The sequence below is a fragment of the Nyctereutes procyonoides genome, unplaced genomic scaffold, assembly GCF_905146905.1.
Source record: "Nyctereutes procyonoides isolate TBG_1078 unplaced genomic scaffold, NYPRO_anot_genome, whole genome shotgun sequence".
Taxonomy (NCBI): domain Eukaryota; kingdom Metazoa; phylum Chordata; class Mammalia; order Carnivora; family Canidae; genus Nyctereutes; species Nyctereutes procyonoides.
Genome location: NW_026575140.1, coordinates 76352404 through 76374907, shown reverse-complemented (window position 1 = coordinate 76374907; position 22504 = coordinate 76352404). Strand labels below are relative to the sequence as shown.

The 22504-nt window shown below is 47.3% G+C and overlaps 1 protein-coding gene across 2 annotated transcripts in view; it reads right to left on the bottom strand.

The window, feature by feature from the left end:
• GRIK4 (glutamate ionotropic receptor kainate type subunit 4) overlaps positions 1-22504 on the bottom strand; it is a 421461-nt gene that overhangs the window by 174002 nt on the left and 224955 nt on the right. For both annotated transcript variants that reach the window (XM_055306214.1, XM_055306215.1), the window contains exon 5: positions 652-816. In XM_055306214.1, coding sequence (XP_055162189.1) covers positions 652-816 — 165 coding nt within the window. The remainder of the gene's footprint in view (positions 1-651; positions 817-22504) is intronic.

Sequence of the window (22504 nt, the reverse complement as noted above, 5' to 3'; positions counted from 1 at the left end):
TGACACAGGGCAGGGGCTCCACACATGTGACTCGAGTGCCCCAGTGTGTATGTGTGTAAAGCACTGCAACTCACAGAGGATTCTGCTATGTTTTTAAGTCCTACAAATCTCTTGACAACCTACAAAATTTGCAAAGTAGAGCCTAGCATTCCCATTCTACAGATGAAGAAATTGAGGTTAAATGGGATAAGTGATTTGCCCAAGGTCACCCACAGAGTGGTCAAACTCCATCCCAAGTCCCACAACGCTGCACCTGGCACAAAAAAAGCAAGACAGGTAATCAGGTGTGCACTGACTAAGTGACCCCTGGGCTGGCCCTCTCTCTCTTCTCTTAATCACACATAAGGTTTCATTCATATTGTGTACAGTATGTCCAGGAGATGAAGAAGTCCATAGATGAAGGAATGAAGGAATGAATGAGTGGGTGAATGAATGAACGACTGAGTATCCTGTCTCAATTCTCCTCCATACATAGTTGGCAACAAAACCTAGGGATCTCCTCCAGACTGAGCCCTACAGAGCCTCCTACTGCATGTTTCTCTCCCTCTCTTGGGAATATCTAATCATAGGCCTGGAGAGGGGTACGGCTCATGTTATCAGCCCCTCCTGCCAGCAAGGAAAGCAGAGGGCAGCCCTGCCCATTCTACGTACTGGTTTCTGCAGTCTCGTACTCGCTGTCTCTGAGAAGCTCAAAGATGTCCACTTCGACCTTGGCCTTGCCCAGCCTCTCAGGAGCGCGGTTGATGCGGTTCTTGGCCAGGGTGATGGAGAGCCGCTCCCCTCTGCTGCACTCCATGGGGTCATCCAAGATAGCAGCTGTGGGCAGGCAACCACACAGAGACAGTTGGTACCCTCTCCCGTTCCCCTCCTTTCTCCACTCTCCCCCAGACTGCCACCTTCCTTTTCCGGGCAGCTCCCCTCCACCTCCTCCACCCCCTCCACCCTGCCATCCTGGGAACTATTCCCAAAGCAAGTTCTCTCCATGCTACGGGTCTTGGTTTGTGGGCAGGTGCAACCATGATTTCTCATGTGCATATCTGGCCCAGGAACCCCCTGATGTCATGGCAAGGCCATCGGGGGTCTATGCATATGAGGTCCCGAGGCCTAGGCATGGTGATATGCTTGGGGGTACACAGGCACACATGTGCCAAGGAAGGAACACAGTAGCTGTCCTTTGAAAATGGTAGTCTGGGCATTTGCAGAACTCTCCCTGAGACAAAAGAGGGTTAAGGGAGACCAGGCATGAGAGAGAAAGCCGTGGAAGATACTGCTGAATGCCAGCTCTCCATGCTCTGACACTGATAAACCATGTCAGCCGGTGAGCCAGGCAATTTCTTTGAACTTCTTTTCCTCACTGAACATTAAGAACAGTGAGACAACCTCAGGGGCTTGGGGTGAGGATTCAGTAAGATAATGTATGTAAGTGACACATCACACAAATTTAATTAGTGTGACTTAATATGAATGGCTGGAGCAGTATAGTGTACCAAATGCCTCCAGAAGCAGCATTAAGGGCAAGCGTTCTGGTAGCATAGAGACCTGCATTCAAATCCCAGCTCCACCCTGCACTGGCTAGAAGATCTCAGTTTCCTCACTTGTAAAATGGGGAAAGAGCCCCCACTCCTTGGAGCATTGTGAAGATTATCTGAATAGTCTGTGTGAGGTGCTGATTAGCACAGTACCTGACACACAATAAACACTCAACAAATCTAGCTCTGGATATCATTCATGCTCCTCGTAGAGAAAGTTACAAGATTGAAAATCTCTACAAAAACTTGCACATACATGATCATAGCAGCATCATTCAAAATAACTCAAAAGTGAAAAAAGTCCAAATGCACATCAACTGATGAATGAACGAGCAAAATGTGGTATATCTATAAATGGAATAGTATTCAACAATAAAAAAGAATGAAGTACTCATAAGGCCACAACACGGATGAACCCTGAAAACATGGTGCTAAGTGAAATAAGCCAGATGCAAACTACTGCACATGGGATGATTCCATTTATATGAAATTTCCAGGACAGGTAAATCCACAGACACAGAAAGTAAATCAGTGGTTACCTAGTGGCAGTGGTGGAAAAGCTACAATGAATGGAGGGTGACTGCTAATGCATACATGGTGTTTCTTTTGGGGGTGCTGAAAATGTTCTAAAATTGATGATGGTGATAGATGCACAAGTCTGTGAATAAACTAAAAAACCATTGACTTGTATACTTTAAATGCATGAATCATATGGTGTACGAATTATATTATAATAAAGCTCTTACAGGGGGAAAAAAAGAAGAAATATCAACCTTATCTTTCAGAGGTTGAAGGCTCAGAAAAGCAACATGGGGAATCAAGCAAAATAGGTTTCACCGACACGTGGCCCTTGAATTTCTGCGGCTGGCATGGACAGAAGAAACCCAGGTCCCATGCTGTCTTTTCTGTACACTGCTCCTATACCTACTGTGACCCATTTTCCAAACCAAAAACCAGGACACAGAATATTACAAAGCCTTTTTTTCTGATGTGTGGATGTGTTTATATGCATAGCCTGTTGAACAATAAAAATTAGATTTCATTGACACTGGGTGGGCCATACATTGGGCAACTGAAGCGCATCCCAAGAGCTAGCCATTAAAGCAGGTTTCTGTAAATTAGGTAGCAAAGTCCTCACACGCCTGTTGTGATCCCACTTGCAAGAGCGGCCAACGCGCTATAAACATGTAATTGAAGAGCCTGAGGACACCCGAAACACCTACCCCGGTGACCTCAGGAAAGCAAGACCAGAATGGGAATGTTACTCAGGAAGCAGAAACCTAAACAATTATACTGTGCTGTCCCAGGAGGAAGACTCTGGGAAGAGAAAGGAAGAAGGGCAGCAGAGAGGAAGGCTGCATGGAGGTCCCTAGGCCCGTGCCAGCTTCAACCAGCATACCTCTACACCCATCAGTTTTGGGTACTGGGATTCCACATAAGACTTGATATGGAAAAAAATATATCATGGTTAAAAATATAATAGAAATCATTAGTCTAGCCCTAAAGCATAGAAAAGAGACATTGGCATGGCCATCACACACAAATCATGGGAAAGAGGAATGGGATCCCTGGTACGTAAGCTTTGTGTGAATAGACACACACTTACTCAGTGACCACAGTAGTGTAAATGCTTAGTGGACACAGTCTCACTTAAGCTCTGCAACAACTAGTGTGTTCTTGGGTTATCCTCACTTGGAGATGGGAAAATGGTCACAGAGGTCAAGGGACCTGCTCACATTCGTTAACAGGGTTGGTAAGTGGGAGAGGTGGGAGGTGACCCCAGGTCAACCTCACACAGACCATGTACCTGGAACCAAGGCTCATCTTCCTTCCAATGAACCTTGTCTTTGTTGGATTTGCTGCTAAGAAAGGGGTGTACTAGGTAGGTGTGTCTTAGCTCAGGCTGCTGCCACAAAATACCATAGCCTGGGGGGCTTATACAGCAAACACTCACTTCTCACCATTCTGGAGGTGGGGCACTGAAAGCAGGGTGCTAGCATTGTTGGGTTCTACAAGGGGCCTGCTTTCCTGGTTTGCAGACACCTGCCTACTCACACGGTCCTCATATGGTGGAGAGAAAAGGACAACATTCTCTGGACTCTTCTTATAAGAGCACTAATCCTGTCATGGAGGTCCCACCACCCTCATGACTTGCCCAAGGTCCCACCTCCTAATGCCATCATACTGGGGGGGAGGTAGGATTTCAACATGCACATTTTGGGAGGGCACAATGCAATCCAGAGCTGTAGGTCACATGAGCTTTCCAGTCCCCAAAGAGAAAGAAAGTCTCACCAAGGCAAATCGACTATGAAATACTAACAGGCAGGACCCTGGTCCTCTGGAAATTCCCCTAGTTAATGCTCCCAACTCCTACAAGATTTCTAGATGGGGGGCATCTTTCTCTTCGGGCCATATGACCTTTAAATATTAGAAAATCACCTTTTTTTTTTAAGAAAATCACTTGTAATAAAATAATTAATAAATTAATCTCTTAGAAAATGCCCACATCCCTTGTAAATCTAGGAAGGAACTCAAGCTCCTGAGTTGACAGGGCTGTTCATGGTATAGACACCAGACTTAGCTCTGTCCCATCAGTATACAAAGGGCACGATCACATCTATACCAGGAGGCAACACACACCCAACAGTCTGTTCTAGGGCTGTGTGTTTTCTTCTTCTTGAACAGTACACGTTCACAATGTGAGCTACTGACTGAATATGTCCCCTTCCTCCCAATTCACATGTTGTAACTTTAACCCCCAATATGACTCCATTTAGAGATAGGACCTTTAAGATGAAATTAAAGTGACATGAAGTCATAAGAGTGAGGCCTCGATCTGATAGCATGAGGGTCCTTATGAGAGATGCCAGAGAGAGCTCTCTATTTCTCTCCCACCATGTGAGGACACAGCAAGGGGGCAATCCAGGAAGCAGGCTCTCACCAGAAACTGACCCTGCTGGCACCTTGATCATGGACTTCCAGCCTTCCAGAATTGGGAGAAATAAATGTCTGTTGCTCATGCCACCCAGTCTGTGATATTTTGTCATGGCAGCCCAAGCCGACAAAGATAATGTGCCAATACAAACCCAGATGTACAGGACACCAGCCAGCCATGGAACACCACATAATCAACTCACAGAGCATCCTCGGACATACTCTGAGACAGAGGGATCATGACCAGGTGGGGAATAGGGGATGTGGGGATTTTATGTTAAGGGGCACATGAGGTTCCCTGAGTATCTCCTTCTTCTTCCCCTTCCCATAGGGCCCCAGGAAGGACTCTGCACTCCACCCAACTTCTCTGCCATTCTGGGTATTGCTTTTCATCAGGTTTTAGGTTTTAGACAATGATTAACTCCCGTCTGGGAACAGCCTCAACTGGGTAGTTAGTTGGCATCAAACATATTGGGATCAGAATAATTAGGATGACAACAGGGACTCTGATTCTGGGTCTCTGGACACAAAGGATGAGGTGCCAGCTCAGGCTCTCTTAGGACACCAGAAGAACATGTGCCCGACAGGCATTTTCCAAGAGCATGCTTGCTGTTTGGTGGTCCCCAGTGAGGGGCCCCATGCGTGGAGAGCAGGGTGCTCAGGGCTGGGTGTGCAGCTGATGCTCCTGGCCTCAGGCTCTGTCCCCCAGGCCTGGCTCTTGGGCTGGGCCAGGATGCTCAGAGCTCCCAGCCGCTGCCTAATGAGGAACAGTATCATCTAGCACACCCTCCATCCCCGGGGTCTACTCTGCAGAGATGTCAACTAGTAGGCACGGTAAGGCCAGGAGGTCCGGGGTACAGTAAGGCCAAGGCTCAGATGGAGACATGTAATCAGGGAGAGTCTTCTAGCTGTGGGGACTCTGCACAGTGACTCTTCCACCGCATGTACTCAACATGCCTCTCATGCCCAGGGAGTTGGTGACCCACATTGACACTAGGCCTTTCTCCCCACAAGCCAACAGCTTTACCTCTGCCCAGCTCTGAGTTCTAAGGCTCATGTCAAGGAAAGGGCAGCTTCTTGACCCTGGTCCCACCTCCACCCCGAGGTCTTCTCCATGTTCTGGGCCCAGGTCTATGTCTACTCGGGAGAGGATGCCTCCTTGGGCCTGGCAGGCCTGGCTCTGCCCACCTTAATCCTTTCTGGCTCACCCAGGGAGTATGGCCATGATTTTCACCCACCTGCTCAAAGTCCTCAGGCCTCCCCATTATCCAAGGGTTGGTCCCATCTGAGTCTCTAGGATGGCACCAGGCCCTCTGTGGTCTGGCTTTCACAAGCCTAAACTTTTAGCTGCAGCACCCCTCCTACCCCTACAGTGACAGCACCCCCATGTTAGGACCAGGGCTGGCTTTACCTTCAGTTCTCCATGCCTCTGCTGACACTAACCCTGTCCCTGTTCCCTCTTTCCTTATAAGGACTCTTCTTCTTCCCCCTCAGACTCATCTCTTCCAAGAAGCCCTCCCGATTGCCCCAGCCCAATGTTCTCCTTAGATTTCCTGAGAGACCACTCACTGCCTTGGAAGGGTGCTTACTTTACATCTTTCTATAACTTCCCTCAATTAGCTTGAACCTGAAAAGCTCAAAGTGATCTATCTCTCCTTCCTTTGAAATGCCCTGGTTCCCCATCCCAAATTAATTCCTTCTTCCTTAAAACTCCCACAGAAATTTCTCTGTACCTTTCATTAGACACTAATCACTTTTGACTTTTTTATTATGCCTATCTGTTTATCCGTCTTTTCTCCTCAAGGCAGCCGGTTCCTTGAGGGTGAGGGCCACGGCTGATTCATCTCTGTACCTGCACAATTCCAGACACGCATGCAAGTAGGCCCTTAATGAATGGTTATTGAGTGAAAGAATAATGTGACATGGTGCAGAAGCATTAGGTATTGCTCAGACCGAGGGCGGTCCCTCTGAACCAGTGCTGCAGGGTGCAGGGCATGTGGGGGTGCCTCTAGGGCACCCAGGGGCTGGCAGTTCTATTCTCTGCTCACCTGGGTAAGCTGGCACAGGGCTTGCCCTCCCTTTGCAAATCCTCAACAGCCTGCAAGTGACCCCTCAGGTTGGAAAATCAGCTTCCCTTAATCCTTTGGGTCTTTCAGAATCTCCCTCCTGAAGATTTCCAAGCACTTTGATAACTCTTATCTCTTAAAGGGGGGAATAAAGAGGTTTTACGGGAGAGTCTTTATAGGCAGTATCTATAACACTGCCCTTCAGCTGCTCAGCTCACCCCATTAGAGCCCTGTCCTAACAAGAACAGATGCTTGGAGCCTCCAGGGAGCCAGTCGGTTTTGATCCCAGCCACAGCCCCAGAGTCACCATTCACCTGGCACCAGCTTCCTCTGACCTCTCACGTCCCTTTGTTTACCCCTGACCCCTGTAGGTCCCCATCATCTCTTGTGCTGGAGGAAGCCACACCACTGTGCAGGCCACTCCACCACAAACCCACACCCTTTCTGCACACTTGGGATGCAACACTGGACCGCCATCTGCCCTTGGTCTTGCCTGGCCAGCTCTTGCTCACATTCCAGACTGTGTATGGTTGCTGGAGCTGCCATCACAAAGTAGGGCAGACTAAGGGCACTTAGACAACAGATTTATTTTCTCACAGTTCTGGAAGCTAGGAGTCAGAGATCAAGGTGTGGGCAGGGTTGGTTTCTTCTGAGGCCTCCCTCCTCGGTTCTCCCTCGTCCTCACATTCTCTTCCCTTTGTGCGCAGGTGTACCCTAATCTCCTCTTCTTAGGAGGACACCGGTTTTACTGGATTAGGGCCCACCCTAATAACTTCATTTTAATTTAATTACCTTGTCAAAGGCACTATCTCCAATGCTGTCTTATTCTGAGGTGCTGGGAGTTGACTTTAACATATGAATGGGGGGTGGACTCAAGTCAGCCCATCATCTGGATTTTCACCTCTAACCAACGCCCAGCTCCCACCCCCTCTCTCCATCCACAGAGAGGTTAATGGGAGCCCATTTGCAGGGAACTGCCTCTTCTCTGTGCCTCTGCCTTTTTTTTTTTTTTAATTTAAGTGTATGTATGTAATCTCTACATCCAACAAGGGGCTTGCACTCATGTCCCCGGGATCAAGAGTCACGTGCTCTTCCCAATGAGCCAGCCAGGTGCTCCTTTCCAACAGGCTCAGATCACGAGGCCCCCTACACCTGGCTCTCCTCTCCCGACACCCTTGCCTCACCACCACACTTCCCTTTTTTCCTTTTACCTTCTGTCTCATCCCCAGACCAGCTCATTCCCCTTTGCTAGAATGTGCTCAGGGGACCCTCCGCTGACCTCAATGCTGATGTACAGCCCTCCAGCTCTCCCTTCCATCTTACCTTCAATTCAAACCAAACTTCTCAAGCAATTGCTCAACATTTTGCTGGCTTCACTTCCCTTCACTTCATATCCCCTTGGACCACTGTAATCTGCCTGCCACCCGCACGAGCCCGCTCAAGACTGTATGCACAAAGTCACCGACAAGAACCACTGTCACAAAGTGGATTCTCTAATTATATCACTAGCTGGCATTATTGTTCGTTCTCTGCAAGGTGCCGTTCCAAGAACATCATATGTGCTGTTCCACTTAGCCCTCACACAATCCTACAACGCACTTGTCCCATTTTACAGGTGAGAAAAACCAAGAAAGAGGCAGGGTGAGCAACTTGCCCAAGAGCACAGAGCACTCAATGGCAGCCTGGGTCTGGAGACTGCTAGACCACTTGGTTAAGCTGCCTCGTGGTTTCTTCTGAACCTGAGAGTCCTGAGTGTTCGAGTCCTGAGTCTTTTGCCTGAGACCCTCAATTTCTGTGACTTCCACGACCCACGAAGCCCCTGGGGTTTTCCTCCTGCTTCTCTGACCATTCCATCAAGGTCCACTGTCTCCTGCTGAGCCTTTAACACTGGTGAGCTCCCAGGCTCTGACTCACTCCCAGACGTTTCCTAAGTGATCTTGCTCACAGCCCCCTCCAGGGGCACACTTCCCCTCTGTCCACCTGCCTGCTGACATCTCTATGTAAACGTCTGATAAGCGTCTCAGATTTCTTAAGACCCAAAGCAAACTCACCTTCTTCCCACTTACATTCTTCCTGAATTTAGCTAGTGATGGCACCAGCCACCCAGGCACCATGGCCTCACCTCAATCCCTCACCTCCAATGGCTCTGGCTTTGCCCCTTATTATTTTCCAGATCTGTCCCCGTGTCTCTCTCTATCTCAACACCATCGCCCAAGTTTAGTCTTTTCATCTCCTCCTACCCAACAGCACCCTCTTGACTCTCACCTGGTTTTCCCACTAAACCACCTGGCCCCCACCTGGGAGTCCTGAGTCACACCCACACACAGCTGCCAGTCACTTCAAGGCGCAAAGTCCTACTTTTAGCTTTTGGTCTCAAAATAAATGGAATTCCTTGGTGTGGCAGGCAAGACCTGGCTCTCTCTCTCTCTCTTTCTCAAACCTTATGTTCTGCTTCTCTGCTCATCCCTCTCCACTCTAGAAATACCAAACTACTACAACACCCCCTAAACACACACACGTGTGCGTGCATGCACATACATGCTGTTGTGACCCTATGCACTTTTACTCATGCTCCTCCTTCTGCCTTCCCATCTTTGTTCACTGACCACTCTCATTCAGAATGAGTCCTCGACCCAGGCTGCCCCTCCTTCTGGAAGCTTCTTCTGAATGCAGAAGTCGATCAAGGGCCCCAAGTATGTATAGCCATAGAATCCCACGCATACTCTATTTCAATGATCAGCTTCATCCTTAACTTCCGCTCTTCAATCTTTTCTATCCCCAGTGCCTGGCACCCTGCCTGACAACAGGAGGCACTCTGTAAATGTTTGAGCCAAATTTGTCTTGGCTTTTGAGGGATGTTATGCCAACTTCTATTCCTTCCTTCAAAATTACTATTCTGACCCATTTGTATATGGCCAGCTGATTTTGACAAAAGCACAGTTTAAAAAAATAATATTTTCAACAAATTGCACTGGAACAGTTGGATATCCATACGTTAAAAAAAAAAAGAACTTCCAACCCTGTCTTGCACCATACATAAACATTAACACAAAATAGATTGTAGACCTAAATGTAAAACCTAACATTATAAAACTTCTAGAAGAAAATCTTTGCGGCTTTTAGAAAAGATTTCTTAGACATGACACCAAGAACAAAATCCATAAAATAAAAAATAGACAAAGTGGACTTTATCAAAATTAAAACTGTCTGCTCTTTCAAAGACACCATGAATAGAACAAAAAGACAAGCCAGAGGCTGGGAGAAAATATTATACACAAAGCTTATACCTGATGAAGGAGTTGTATCTAGAATATGCAAAGAACTCTCAAAACTCGATAATAAGAAATCAAACATTCCAGCTTTTTAAGACTGTTTTTAAAAGTAATTTCCATACCCAAAATAGGGCTTGAACTCACAACCCTGAGATCAAGAGTCACACGCTCCACTGACTGAGCCAGCCAGGTACCATTGCTTGCCACCCCAAGCAATCCAATTCTTTAAAGATATGCAAAATAAATCTGAATACACACTTCACCAAAGAAGTTACATGGGTGGCAAATAAACACATGAAAATATGCTCCACATCATTAGTCACTGGAGAAATACAAATTAAAACTATAAGGAGATCTCACCATAAACCTACTAGAATGGCCAAAATTGAAAAGGTCAACCACACCAAGCTGGCGAGGATATGAAAGAACTGGAACTTTCAGACACTATCGGTGGGAACGTAAAATGGAATAACCACTTGAAGAACAGTTTGGTCACTTCTTAAGAAGTTAAACATCCCCCTACCACAGGATACAGCCATTCTATTCCTAGGCATTTACCCAAAAGAAAGGAAAACATAGGTCTACTCAGAAATTTGTACATAAATGTTCATAGCAACTTGCTCTGTGATAGTCAAAGACTAGAAACAACCACCAATAAAGGAGTGAATGAACAAGCTGTGGGATAGCCATACAACAAAATACTACTAAGTTTAAAATGGAATTTAAGAAGTCAGGCAAAAAGACTATAACTTTATGATTCCGTGTATATACATGACCAGAAAAAAATACAAAATAGTCTGTAGTGACAGAAAGCGGATGAGTAGTTGCCTGGGGATGGGTTAACACAGGAAGGAGCAAAAATGAGGAATTAGAGTGGCACCAAGGAACTTCTCTTGGGTGATGAAAAATTTTATTATCTTGACTGGTGATGGTATAATGGGTATACACATGGCAAAACTTATCAAATTGTATACTTCAAAATATAGGCAGTTTATTGCATGCAAATTATACCTCAATTTAAAAAAAATGCTTTGGTGAGAAAAATGTTACTATTCTAGCTCCTTCCTACCTTCTCCTCTCTCAGCAAATGAGACATTTAAACTATGTGACCTATACCTACTGCCTCCAATTCCTCTGCATCTTCTCCATCCCGCGCCTCTGCCATCTCTGAATTCACTAAAGTTCTCCTTCCTTACAAATCCAAAGGTCTTTCTGTGTTTTTTTAGGGTTTTGAGGCTCTGAGTCACATGTGACAGGAGGCTTTTCCTGGGTTGTCTTGTTTTAACATCCCTGATACAACACTAGGTTGATTTTCATTCTGATCACCTTTGCCCCAACTCCCTTCGTGCTCCAGTTCCTTCTTCTCTTTGATATAACTCTAGTTGGCAGTGTTCCCCAAAATTCACACTCTGGATTCAGTCCTCAGTCCACCTTTTTTTTTTATTGTATACTATCTTCCTTGAATAATTCATTCTCAACTATCAGCTCTATGTAGATAATTCCAAAACGCCTATCCCCAGCTCCACTTCCCCATCCACACACCAGACTTCTATTTCTGGTTGCTAAAGAGAAATGTTCCCTTGGAGGTCTTTCCAAACCCCATGTCCCAAATGTAACCCATTATCTTTTCATAAAATGGGGGGGCTTTTTTTGCCTTCCAGTTTCAACTAATGGCCCGTCTTCCCCACAGGATCCATGGAAGAGCTGTCCTGCGTTCTCCCCAGCCCTCTGCCACTCCACCTGCTGAGTCGTTGAGGACCACTGAGCAATGTGCCCCCATCCCCTGCTCTCTCTCTGCTCCCACTGCCACCATCCCTGCCTCTCTCCTGCAACACCCCTAACCTGTTTCCTGCCTCCGAGCTCTCCTGTGCAAACCCAGCTTCTCCGCGTTGCAGATTCACCTTCCTGGCACCCACATCCTCCACAATCTGGTGCCACATGTCCTTCCAGGTTTATATTATACCAAATTCTTTGACCACTTAGCTACATCTAGGTGTCCCTGTTGAACACCAAGTAGAGCATGTCACGTTGCCCTCTCTTTCTTAAGGTGGCCTCTTCTTCCTGGAAAGCACTCAGCTTTTCTTGACCCATATCCCACCTAAATTATTCTCAAGTTCATTCCTGCCCTGACCTAGACATGCGCTGGACTACTCCAGCCCACACTGAATCTGCCCTCTTCAAATCCTTCAAAGCACTCATGGTCTGTGCCAGTCATTTAGCACTTAATCTTGTGCTTTGTAACGGATACAGGCAATGCATTCATCCAAGTGGATGGGAATCATTCCTTTATTTATTAATTCATCAAATACCCATTAAAACATTTATCTTAACCAAGGCACTATGTACACAGAGAAGGAAAAGATGTATCTCTGCTTTCAAAGTGTCCAGAGGAGGATGCAACCATAAAATGGAATATAAAATGGAATAGCCACAATCCAATATGGTATGTGATATGATAAAACCCTATTATGATCCATCCATAAGCCATCCAGGTGCCCATGATGCTGGGAAATAGCAGAAGACTATGCATGGGTCTTTGGCTCTCAAAGACATTTCTAGAGAGGGGTGGAGACAGTAAGTGGTTTAATAGAGAAAAATTAAAGAGTTCCCAGGAAGAGCTCTTCCGGGTAGTGAAGTTGTTGGGAAGGCCTCATGCATTTATCTAATGCACACAGGTGTCTCTAGTGCCTACTGCCTACCGGGTACAGCACCAGGCTTCACAGAAGAGGCAATCTTGAAGTAGGCCCATGAGCTCCCCAGGGAGGCAGAGAAAGGAAGTGCATTCCAGTGTGCAGAGCCCCCAAAACTGTGACTCATTCAGTGTGTGTGAAGGGCCCAAGTACGGGTAGGAGAGGCTGGGGGACAGTAGCCTGAGCAGGAAGGACCTTGTTTTCATGCCAGGGAACTGGACCGGAACAAAAGGACATACAGTGACATCATCATATTTGCATTTTAGTGCTATCACTCGTGGCACTGCAACGAAATAGGAGCTGGGAAGATGAGTTTGGGGTGACTTTAATAGCCTGGGAGAAGGAGATGAGGCAGGTAATGAGGGGCAGGACAGTGAGGAGCAAAGGAATGGGCAGATTTGAACACGGTTCATGAGGCACAATGAACCCGGCAGCCGGCTATGGAGGGTAGGAGATGTGAAGGGCTTCTGGCTTGACTGTTTGGATGGTGACGTCACTGACTAGCATCGAGAACATGGGTGAAAAGATGAAGGCTGTTCAGTTCTGCTTCTGGAGAAGGGCCCAGATGATGAGCCTGGGATAGTATTTGCAAAGTCTGGGTCACACTCTTCCCCCAGAGACCCATCCAGGCCAGAGACACAGACCTGGGAGACCACAGGGCCAGGGTGGCTATGACAATTTGAATCTGGCACAGGGTGGACAGTGAAGAGAGAAGAGGGATAAGGTTCAGACCCTGAGGACTCAACATCTGGGGAGAATGCAGAGAAAGAGAAGCTGATGCAAGAGGCTGAGACACAGCAGTGAGGCTGGAGGAAAGTCAAATAAAACAAGAACTGAGAATTTTCCATGAGATCTGGCACCTGGGAGGTCACTGGGGACCCTAGTGAGAGCTGCTCCAGGGGAGGGGTGGGGGCAGCACACAGATCCAGCCGCTGGAGAAGGGGCTAAGAAGGTGAATGAGTCAAGTAGCTTGTCTTCGAGGGAAGGAGTCTGATTAGGGCAGAAGGTGGAGCAAATTACATTGCCCAAGGAAGGGTTTTTAAATTCATAGAAGGGCTCAAGAAGGAACCAGAGGGGAGGGAGAAGCTGATAATGTCAAGAAGCAAGTCCTGCAAATAGGCCAGGAGACCAGGAGTCTGGAGCACAGGGTGCAGGTTCACCTGGGCTGACAGCAGGGAGAAGCCCCCATGGGCTTTCTCCTTTTCCTCCTCTTAATCATAAAACACAATTACCTGAATGTGTGGCAGCCCAACTACAGACCACACTTCCCAGTGACTCTGCAGCCAGGGGAGGTCAGGAGCTAAAGTGGGACGGTGAGTTTGAGAGTAGTAACCGTAGAACATCCAGGTCACCCCTGTGCCCTGGACTCTCCTTCCCTTTTTTTGCTGACTGTAAATAGTAACAATAGGAATGTTCCAGAACTACACACTGATGAAGGCAACACTGCTTCCTACCCCCCCTCCCAGCCAGTCCTGGGGCACAGCCGGCCTGTGGGCTCACAATTGAGAGAAGCACCCTTTTATCTTTGAAATACAGCATGTCCAGCTCTCTTTGCTACTGAAGCTCAGCCTCCAGCTCAGCACTGTCCACTGGAAACATAATGCAAGCCATGCTTGTCATTTTATGTTTTCTAGTAGCCACAGTTAAAAAAGTAAAAAGAGGGGTGCCTGGGTAGCTCAGTGAAGTGTCTGCCTTTGGCTCAGGTCACGATCTCAGGGTCCTGGGATCGAGCCCCACGTCACGCTCCCTGCTCAATGGGGAGTCCTCTTCTCCCTCTCCCTCTGCCCCTCCCCTGGCTTGTGTACTCTCTCTCTCTCTCTCAAATAAATAAAGTCTTTTTTCAAAAAAGTAAAATGCAGATAAAATTATGAAATTAAATAATACATTTTATTTGACTAAAATTTCCAAATAATACAATTTCTACAATATAAAACCGTTGAGATATTTTGTCTTGCTTTCATCCTAAAACTTCAAAATTCAGTGTGTATTCTGTACTTAACAGTACATCCGACAGGCACGTGAATGGCTCAGTCGGTTAAGCATCTGCCTCTTGATTTCGGCTCAGGTCATGATCTCAGGGTCATGAGATCAAGCCCCGGGCAGAGTCTGCTTGGGATTCACACTCTCCCTCTGTCCTTCCCCTTCCCCATAAATAAATTTAAAAATTTATTTTAAAAAACAAAACAAAAACCAGTACATCTGAATTCAGATGAGCCATATTGCAAGTGCTCAAAGGCGAGTGGTGACCATACTGGACAGAGCAAGTCTAATACTAATCAAGAGAGCTCTAAATAAATATTTGGGAGGAGGGAGAGTTGAGAGAAACTGAGCTCGAGGCTTCTATTTTCTCTGAAGAGAGGCCAGATTGTCACCTTCTGAGCAACAGTGGTAAAGATCGGGTAGGTGGCTTCAGGCAACAGCTGAGAACAGGTGCTCCCACGTGTAAACGTGTTTCTGTTTGGGCCCGGATGAAATGAAGAGAAGTCGGTGTGTTTTTGCAAGCAGCCTCAGGGCACAGACAAACGCAAGGCAGGTAGATGTCAGTACCATCGAAGGTGGGAGTGGCTGGGTGGGAAGACAGGATGAGGGGACAAAGGAACTGAAGGCATCACCAGGAAAGGGGGTGAAACCCAGCAAAAGTTGTCCAAACAGACAGACCCCATGGGACCAAGAGGCTGCAGAAAACCTGGGAGAGGACGTGTGGATGTGGCAAGAAGCTTAGCAGAGGGAGCAAGGCGGTAAGAGCAGGGAGCCTAGGATGCTGTTAGCAGATGGTGGGATTTTGAAATTTCAGGCCTCAGAGGCAGGGCAGGATCCCGCATTGTCACAATCCCGAGTGTGGGTGTGATCGTGACATGGAGAGGGGAAAGCCACTGGAGGTGGATATTAAGTATCCCAAAGGCAATGGCCTGAGACGATGGACTCATGGGCCCCAGGGACGATCCAGAGAGAGCAAGGGTAGAGGTGAGAGGAGAGGGTGAGCCAGGAATCCCAGCCCCATGTAAGAACTGCATGTGCCAGGTGAGTGCAGACATGTCATGGGGAATAAGGCAGGACAGGCGGGATGGCGAGCAGGGAAATCTAGAAAATCTAGTGGTTTCGCGAGCTCTCTCTCTCTCTCTCTCTCTCTCTCCCTCTCCCTCTCCCTCTCCCTCCCTCCCTCCCTCTCTCCAGCGGTTGCCTCTGGAGATGGGTGAAAGGGAAGCACTCCATCCAACAGGTATGGGTTCTCCACAGAATGGGGCTCCATGTCAAGCTGAAGAAGGTCCACAGGGAGGTCTGGAGAGGGAGTATGAGCTGGAAGAAAGCACAGAGCAGCAAGGGGAAGTGATCCCCAGGGAGGGTGGGTGCCGGGCCCACGCAGGAGAAGGGGGGCGGAGTCCTGTTTCCTGGTGCCACAAGCCAGCTCTCTGAACCGGGGACCCCTTGAAAGCAGAAACCACGTCTCACCATTTCCCGTGCCCCCCTCCGACCCCGCCACCCCCACGACTCAGCACAGATGCAGGCAGACGCTGTGCACCACGCATGCCTTCCAGACTTGTTAGAAGACCTGATCCCAATATGCACTGACTGTTGGACTTTCACAACACGGTTCACCTTTAGCTCCATCCCTTAATCCTTCATACTCCCACAGTTAACCAAAGGACATGATCCCTGGGAAAAAAATTTATGAACAAAGCCCCTGGCGTAACCAGCAATTACATCTGCACGTAGTGCCTTATTAATGCAGCCACTGTGTAAGGTCTCCGCATACCCAATTGATATTCCCAGTTAACCTGGGGCTGGCTTCTCTCTCTGGATTGTGCTACCTCCCTCTAGGTTCTCTCTGGGGAAGGACAGTCCTAGTGCATCCTCACGGTCACAGAGGGAGCCACCAGCTTTGTCCATGGCTGCTCCCCTGGCCAGTTGTGGCTGGACCAGATGCACAGCTGTGGCAGGGCAGCGTCCACCATACCCACACTCAAGGCTCACTGCGCACAGAGCCAGGTGGGGGGAAGAAATAGTGGGTGCTGGAGCTACCTGTTTGTCTTTTCTAATGGCTGCTGGTGACAGCCTTCTGGCCGAGTTATGGGCTGGAGCAGAATGAAGGCAGAGGCTCAGGGAGTGATGGGGACTGCCAGGAGCCCTGATGGGTCTAGCAGGTCCAAGGATGCCAGGAAGGTCTGCCATACGTCCAGAGGACAGTGAGCCCAGGCCAGCTTCACTGTCTGGGGGAATTCAATTCGATGAGCATGTACTGAACACCTATGTGATGCCAGGCACTAGTGGGGTAGACACAACTGAGAACAGAGGATGTGGAGACATAAAGCGACTCTGGCCCCTGCTCTCAAACACTCAGGGACTAGCTGGGGAGATGGTGATAGGAGTGGGGAGTGAGGCAGAGAGCACCAGCAGTGTGCCAGGCAGACTCTGAAAGGTGAGCTCAGCGGGGAAGGGGGTAAGTGCCATCCCCAGAAAGCCCCACTCTGAGTCACCAGCGCTCTGGGTGGCCTGCTGACCCAGCCATCAAGTCTCCATCTGGACACATCATCATCATCATCATCATCATCATCATCATCATCATCACCGCATGGCCCGTCCTGGAGTCTGGGGAGAGACCCTAGGCCATCAGAGCAATGAAAGGTTCTTAGTTCCACATCTTCCCCAAAGTTGTGAATAAAGGAGGACCGTGCCTGCCACAGGTTACGATGTGGGACCTTGTCATCTCCAATCGGAAATGACACCTAGAATGGGATCTAGAAGTTTGACACATTTGGATGACGCTAACGTCCCTCCACTCAAAGAAAAGGGCAAGCCAGAGATAAGGACCGATTAGAACAGCTTTGAGTTCTTTGCAAGAATATGGCCAGAAAAATCTACAGGGCCATTACTTTGATTGCTTCCACCTTGGAGTTATCTGTCTCTTTTCCCAGGAGATCAAGGAACAAGCCATAGATCTCATTCATTGTCATCATCTCCCTGGGAGGGAGACCAGAGCAGGGAACATTTATCCAGGAGGACACTGGGGTTTAGAGAGCCCCACATTGGGAGAAGAACAGAATATTCGTCTGCTCATTCATTCAAAAAATATATTCGGATAACGTCATCCTCTTTCTCTTGCCCTTTGCCTAACGTGGGAAGAGAGGTGCTAGTTCCTATCAACGAAATGTGTCAAACTTCTAACTCACATTGTAATTATGATTTCTGACCAGGGAGGACAGTCACTGTTCTCTGTGCCGGAAAGCAAAGTTCCCATGGAGCCTACGTCTGGAATGCAGGTGGGAAGTCTGTCTCACTCCCCGTCAGCCCCCATGAGGCCAGCATGTCCCCCATCGTCTACAGAGATCTCAAATGTCTTCTGTGGCACCTCACCAAGACAAACACTTCTCAGGTCTGTCCTCCCTCAAAAATCCATCACAGGCACCCTCTTTCTCCTTGAGACTAATTTAGGTTCCAGCAGGTGTCCATGGGCACCTCAGGGTCTCCCTGGGGAATCCTGCACACAGTGCTTTGTGGAGGGACAGTGAGGAAGAGCGGGGTGGCCCCCTCCAGAAAGAGCAACAGCCCTTGTCACCTGGAACCCAGAAGAGCATCCCACGATGGGGAGGGACACACACTGGCAGGTGGCATCTGCCCAGGTTCCATGTCAGGTCTCGGCAGACCAGCTCTTGGTCTCGGCAACCCCATGCTGACCTGTTGAATTTCCCAAAGATGTGCTGTTGGCTGGAAGAGCTGCTTCGTGGCTGTCATCAGAATATGCAAAATGCACAGAGGGACAAGGGAAAAGAAAGCACTAACCCGCATGAGATAAAAAGCAGCCCCATTCAGATGCCATATGCCACAGGAGTAAAAAGCTAGTAAATTTAATTTAGTATAGACTATGCAATTACCTGCTTTAAAAATTAAGAACTGAGAACATAAACCCACTAAACTTCAAATCTTCGTAATGAGCAGTTAACCGAGAGAGAGAGAGAGAGAGAGAGAGAGAAGAGAAGAGAAGAGAAGAGAAGAGAAGAGAAGAGAAGAGAAGAGAAGAGAGTGGGGTGGAGCAGAGGGAGAAAGGAAGAAAAAGGCAAGAGGGCAGAGGAAGGATGAAGGGGAGGAAGAGGAAAGAGGAAGAAGGGGGAAAAAAACCAAACCAGGATTAGCAAGAGCACAAGATAGGTGTTAAGCCAAAGAGGACAAACAGACGAATGCCTGGCAATGCGACACTCCCAGAGGAATTTTCTGCGCTTGGGGTCTTCCGATTTTGCTGCCAAAAAGATTTAAAGTCACAACTGTAGGCACAGATGGGGACAAAATCTTATCCTGCGGAATAGAAATATTCTTTTTTTTTTCTCTCTCTTTCCATTCCTGCAAGCACCAGCCTAGTTTAGAGCTGAGTTTCTCAGGCTCAGCACTCCTGATATGTGGACCTCACTATCAGTATGAAGGGGGCTGTCCTGGGGATGGCAATAAGTTTAGCCCAGCACCCGTGGCCATGAGGACTCGATGCCAGAGCACTTTCCCCAGTTGTGACAACCCCACAAATACCTCTGGGTACTGCAGGTGCTGGTGCTCAGGGGCAGGAGTGTAGCCAATGATGGGAAGGATGGAAGGAGGTGAGGTGAAGAGGGAGACGGAGGGGATCATATTGCCTTGTGGGCCATGATGAGAAGTTTACTTTTATTCTGGCCGCAATGGGCAGTCACCGGAGGGTTGTGAGCACAGCCTGAACTCCCTGACCCACTCTACACTTCATAAACTGGCCTCTAACCCATGCCCGGTGTCATCTGCTTCTACTCCTCTGAACAAACTGGAGCTTGCATCCGAAGCCCCTGGAGGGATATGAAAACAAAGACCAACAGGTCCCACTCCCAGAGTTTCTGATTCAGTATCGGTGCGGGAAGCACCCAAGCATCTTCATTTCTAACAACTTAGTGGGAGCTGCTGACACTGCTAACCCAGGGACCACACTCTGAACAAACTCGACTCTCTCCAAGATATGTCTGATCATGCTACTTCCATTTGGAGACTATTCATGACTCCTTCCCTCCTCTGCAATCTCTGTATTGAAAACCCAGTTGTTCTCAAGGGCTGGCTCAAAACTAACTCTCACACATACCTTCAGTGGTCACCCCAAGCAAACGGACCATTCCTCACTGCCCAAGCATCATACAGATTTTGTTCGGACTCATGTGAGTCTCAGTTCCCTTCTAAACCATGACCTCTATCTACCAAGGAGGGATCTTATCTTAATAAATCTGTTTAAGAATTTAAAAATCCCTCTTGAATCCCTGGGTGGCTCAGTGGTTTAGTGCTTGCCTTCGGCCCAGGGTGTGATCCTGGAGTCCCAGGATTGAGTCCCACATCGGGCTCCCTGCATGGAGCCTGCTCCTCCCTCCATGTCTCTGCCTCTCTCTCTCTCTCTCTTTCTCTGTCTGTCTCTCATGAGTGAATAAATAAAATCTTAAAAAAATAATAAATAAAATAAAAATCCCTCTTTAGGGGCACCTCAGTGGCTCAGTTGGTTAAGCACCTGCCTTGGGCTCAGGTCATGATCTCAGAGTCCTGGGATCAAGGCCCACGTCAGGCTCCCTGCTCAGCAGCAAGTCTGTTTCTCCCTTTGTGATCTCTCTGGCTCTCACTCTCTTTCAAATAAATAAGTAAAATCTTAAAAAAAAAAAAAAAAAAAAGTAGGGATGCCTGGGTGGCTCAATGGTTGAGCATCTACCTTTGGCTCAGGTTGTGATCCCAGTGTCCTGGATTGAGTCCCGCACCAGGCTCCCCAGAGGGACATAGGCTTCTCCCTCTGCCTATGTCTCTGCCTCTGTGTGTCTCTCATGAATAAATAAATAAATAATCTTAAAAAATAAAAATAAATAAAAATCTCTGTTTTGTTTTGAAGGAGGTGAGCTACAATTAAATCAAGTGCTTATATGAACTTTTTCTCACCTCATACCAATCAGGATGGTTATTATCAAGAAAAACTAAAAAACGAAACAAAAACAAAAAACACCTCAGAAAATAACAAGTGTTGGTGAGGATGTGAAGAAACTGGAACCCTGGTTGGTGGGAATATAAAATGGTACAGCTGCAGTGAACAGTATTTCTTTTAGTGCCTGGCTTCTTTCACTTAGCATAATGCGCTTAGGGCTCATCCATATCATAGCAAGGGCCGGAATTTCCCTCCTTTTTAAGGGTGAACAATATTCCATTATATATAAATATATATGCCACATTCTGTTTATCCAGCCATCTATTGATGGACACTTGAATTGCTTCCATGTTTTGGCTTATTGTGAATAATGCTGTTATAAACATGGGGGTACAAATAGCTCTTTAATATATACTGTACAATTCCACCCACATGAGATACCTAAGAGCATTCAACTTCATAAAGACAGAAAGGTGGAAAGGTGGTTGCCAGGGGCTGGAGGATGTAGGGAATTATGGTTCAGTAGGTACAGAATTTTGCAAGATGAAAAAGGTTCCAGAGATTGGGTGGGGGCAATGATTGCAAAAAAGTGTGAATGGGGGCGTCTGGATGGCTTAATCGGTTAAGCGTCCAAGTCTTGATTTTGGCTCAGGTCATGATCTCAGGGTTCTGGGATCGAGCCCTGCATCAGGTTCCACACTTCATGGGGAGTCTGAAGATTCTTTCTCTCTGTCTCTCGCTCTGCCCCCTACACCTTCCACATTCTCTCAAATAGATAAATCTAAAAAGGGATCCCTGGGTGGTGCAGTGGTTTGGCGCCTGTCTTTGGCCCGGGGCGCGATCCTGGATACCCGGGATCGAATCCCACGTCAGGCTCCCGGTGCATGGAGCCTGCTTCTCCCTCTGCCTGTGTCTCTGCCTCTCTCTCTCTCTCTCTCTCTGTGACTGTCATAAATTAAAAAAATTTAAAAAAAAGATAAATCTAAAAAAAAAGAGAGAAAAAAACAGTGTGAATGGACCTAACACTCCTGAACTATGCACATATAAAAATGATTAAGATGGGGCAGCCCAGGTGGCTCAGCGGTTTAGTGCCGCCTTCAGCCCAGGGTGTGATCCTGGAGTCCCAGGATCGAGTCCCATGTCAGGCTCCCTGCAGGGAGCCTGCTTCTCCCTCTGCTTGTGTCTGTGCCTCTCTCTCCCTCTGTGTCTCTCATGAATGAATGAATAAATAAATAAACTTTAAAAAATGATTAAGATAGTTTTATGTTGTATACATGTATACCACAACTAAAAATGATGGTTTTTTTTTAAACTTTTTTTTTTAAACTTTTTTTTTTATTTTTTTATTTATTATTTATGATAGTCACACAGAGTGAAAGAGAGAGAGAGAGAGAGAGAGAGAGAGAGGCAGAGACATAGGCAGAGGGAGAAGCAGGCTCCATGTACCGGGAGCCCGACGTGGGATTCGATCCCGGGTCTCCAGGATCGCGCCCTGGGCCAAAGGCAGGCGCCAAACCGCTGCGCCACCCAGGGATCCCAAAAAATGATGTTTTTAAATACAAAAAAGTTGCTTTATAGATTGTAAAGCACTTTCACACATCTGATCTCATTTGGACCCTATAATAATCTAGAAGATAGCAAAATATTGCCATTCCCATTTCACAGATGAAGGTGCAGAAGCCCAGGAAGATTAAACCAATTCAAGTACATGCAGCTAATGTGTCAAGAGATCAAAAGTAAACATCAGATCCTTGCTCCACTACAATACACTGCCCAATTTATCACAATGCTTCGCCTAGAATGTTCTGTGTAGTAAATCACCTTTTATGGGCTAAGTGATGTATAAATAGTAACTGGCTAGTTGGGAGGAAGGAAAGAAGGCGGGGAGGGAGGAAGGGAGAAGAGGAATCATTTGACTTGAGGAGGATTCCTCTCTTGATTTAGGGCAAGAAGAAAAACAAAACACTATTTTCTGGATGTTTCCATGTGTCTGGCAGTTTGCATATGTTTTTTCCTCTTAATTTTATACACCATACCCTGTATGATAGTATGGGCATTACTATTATTATTTTACAGATAATGGCAAAGAAAATAAACCCTTTACATCATCTGACCA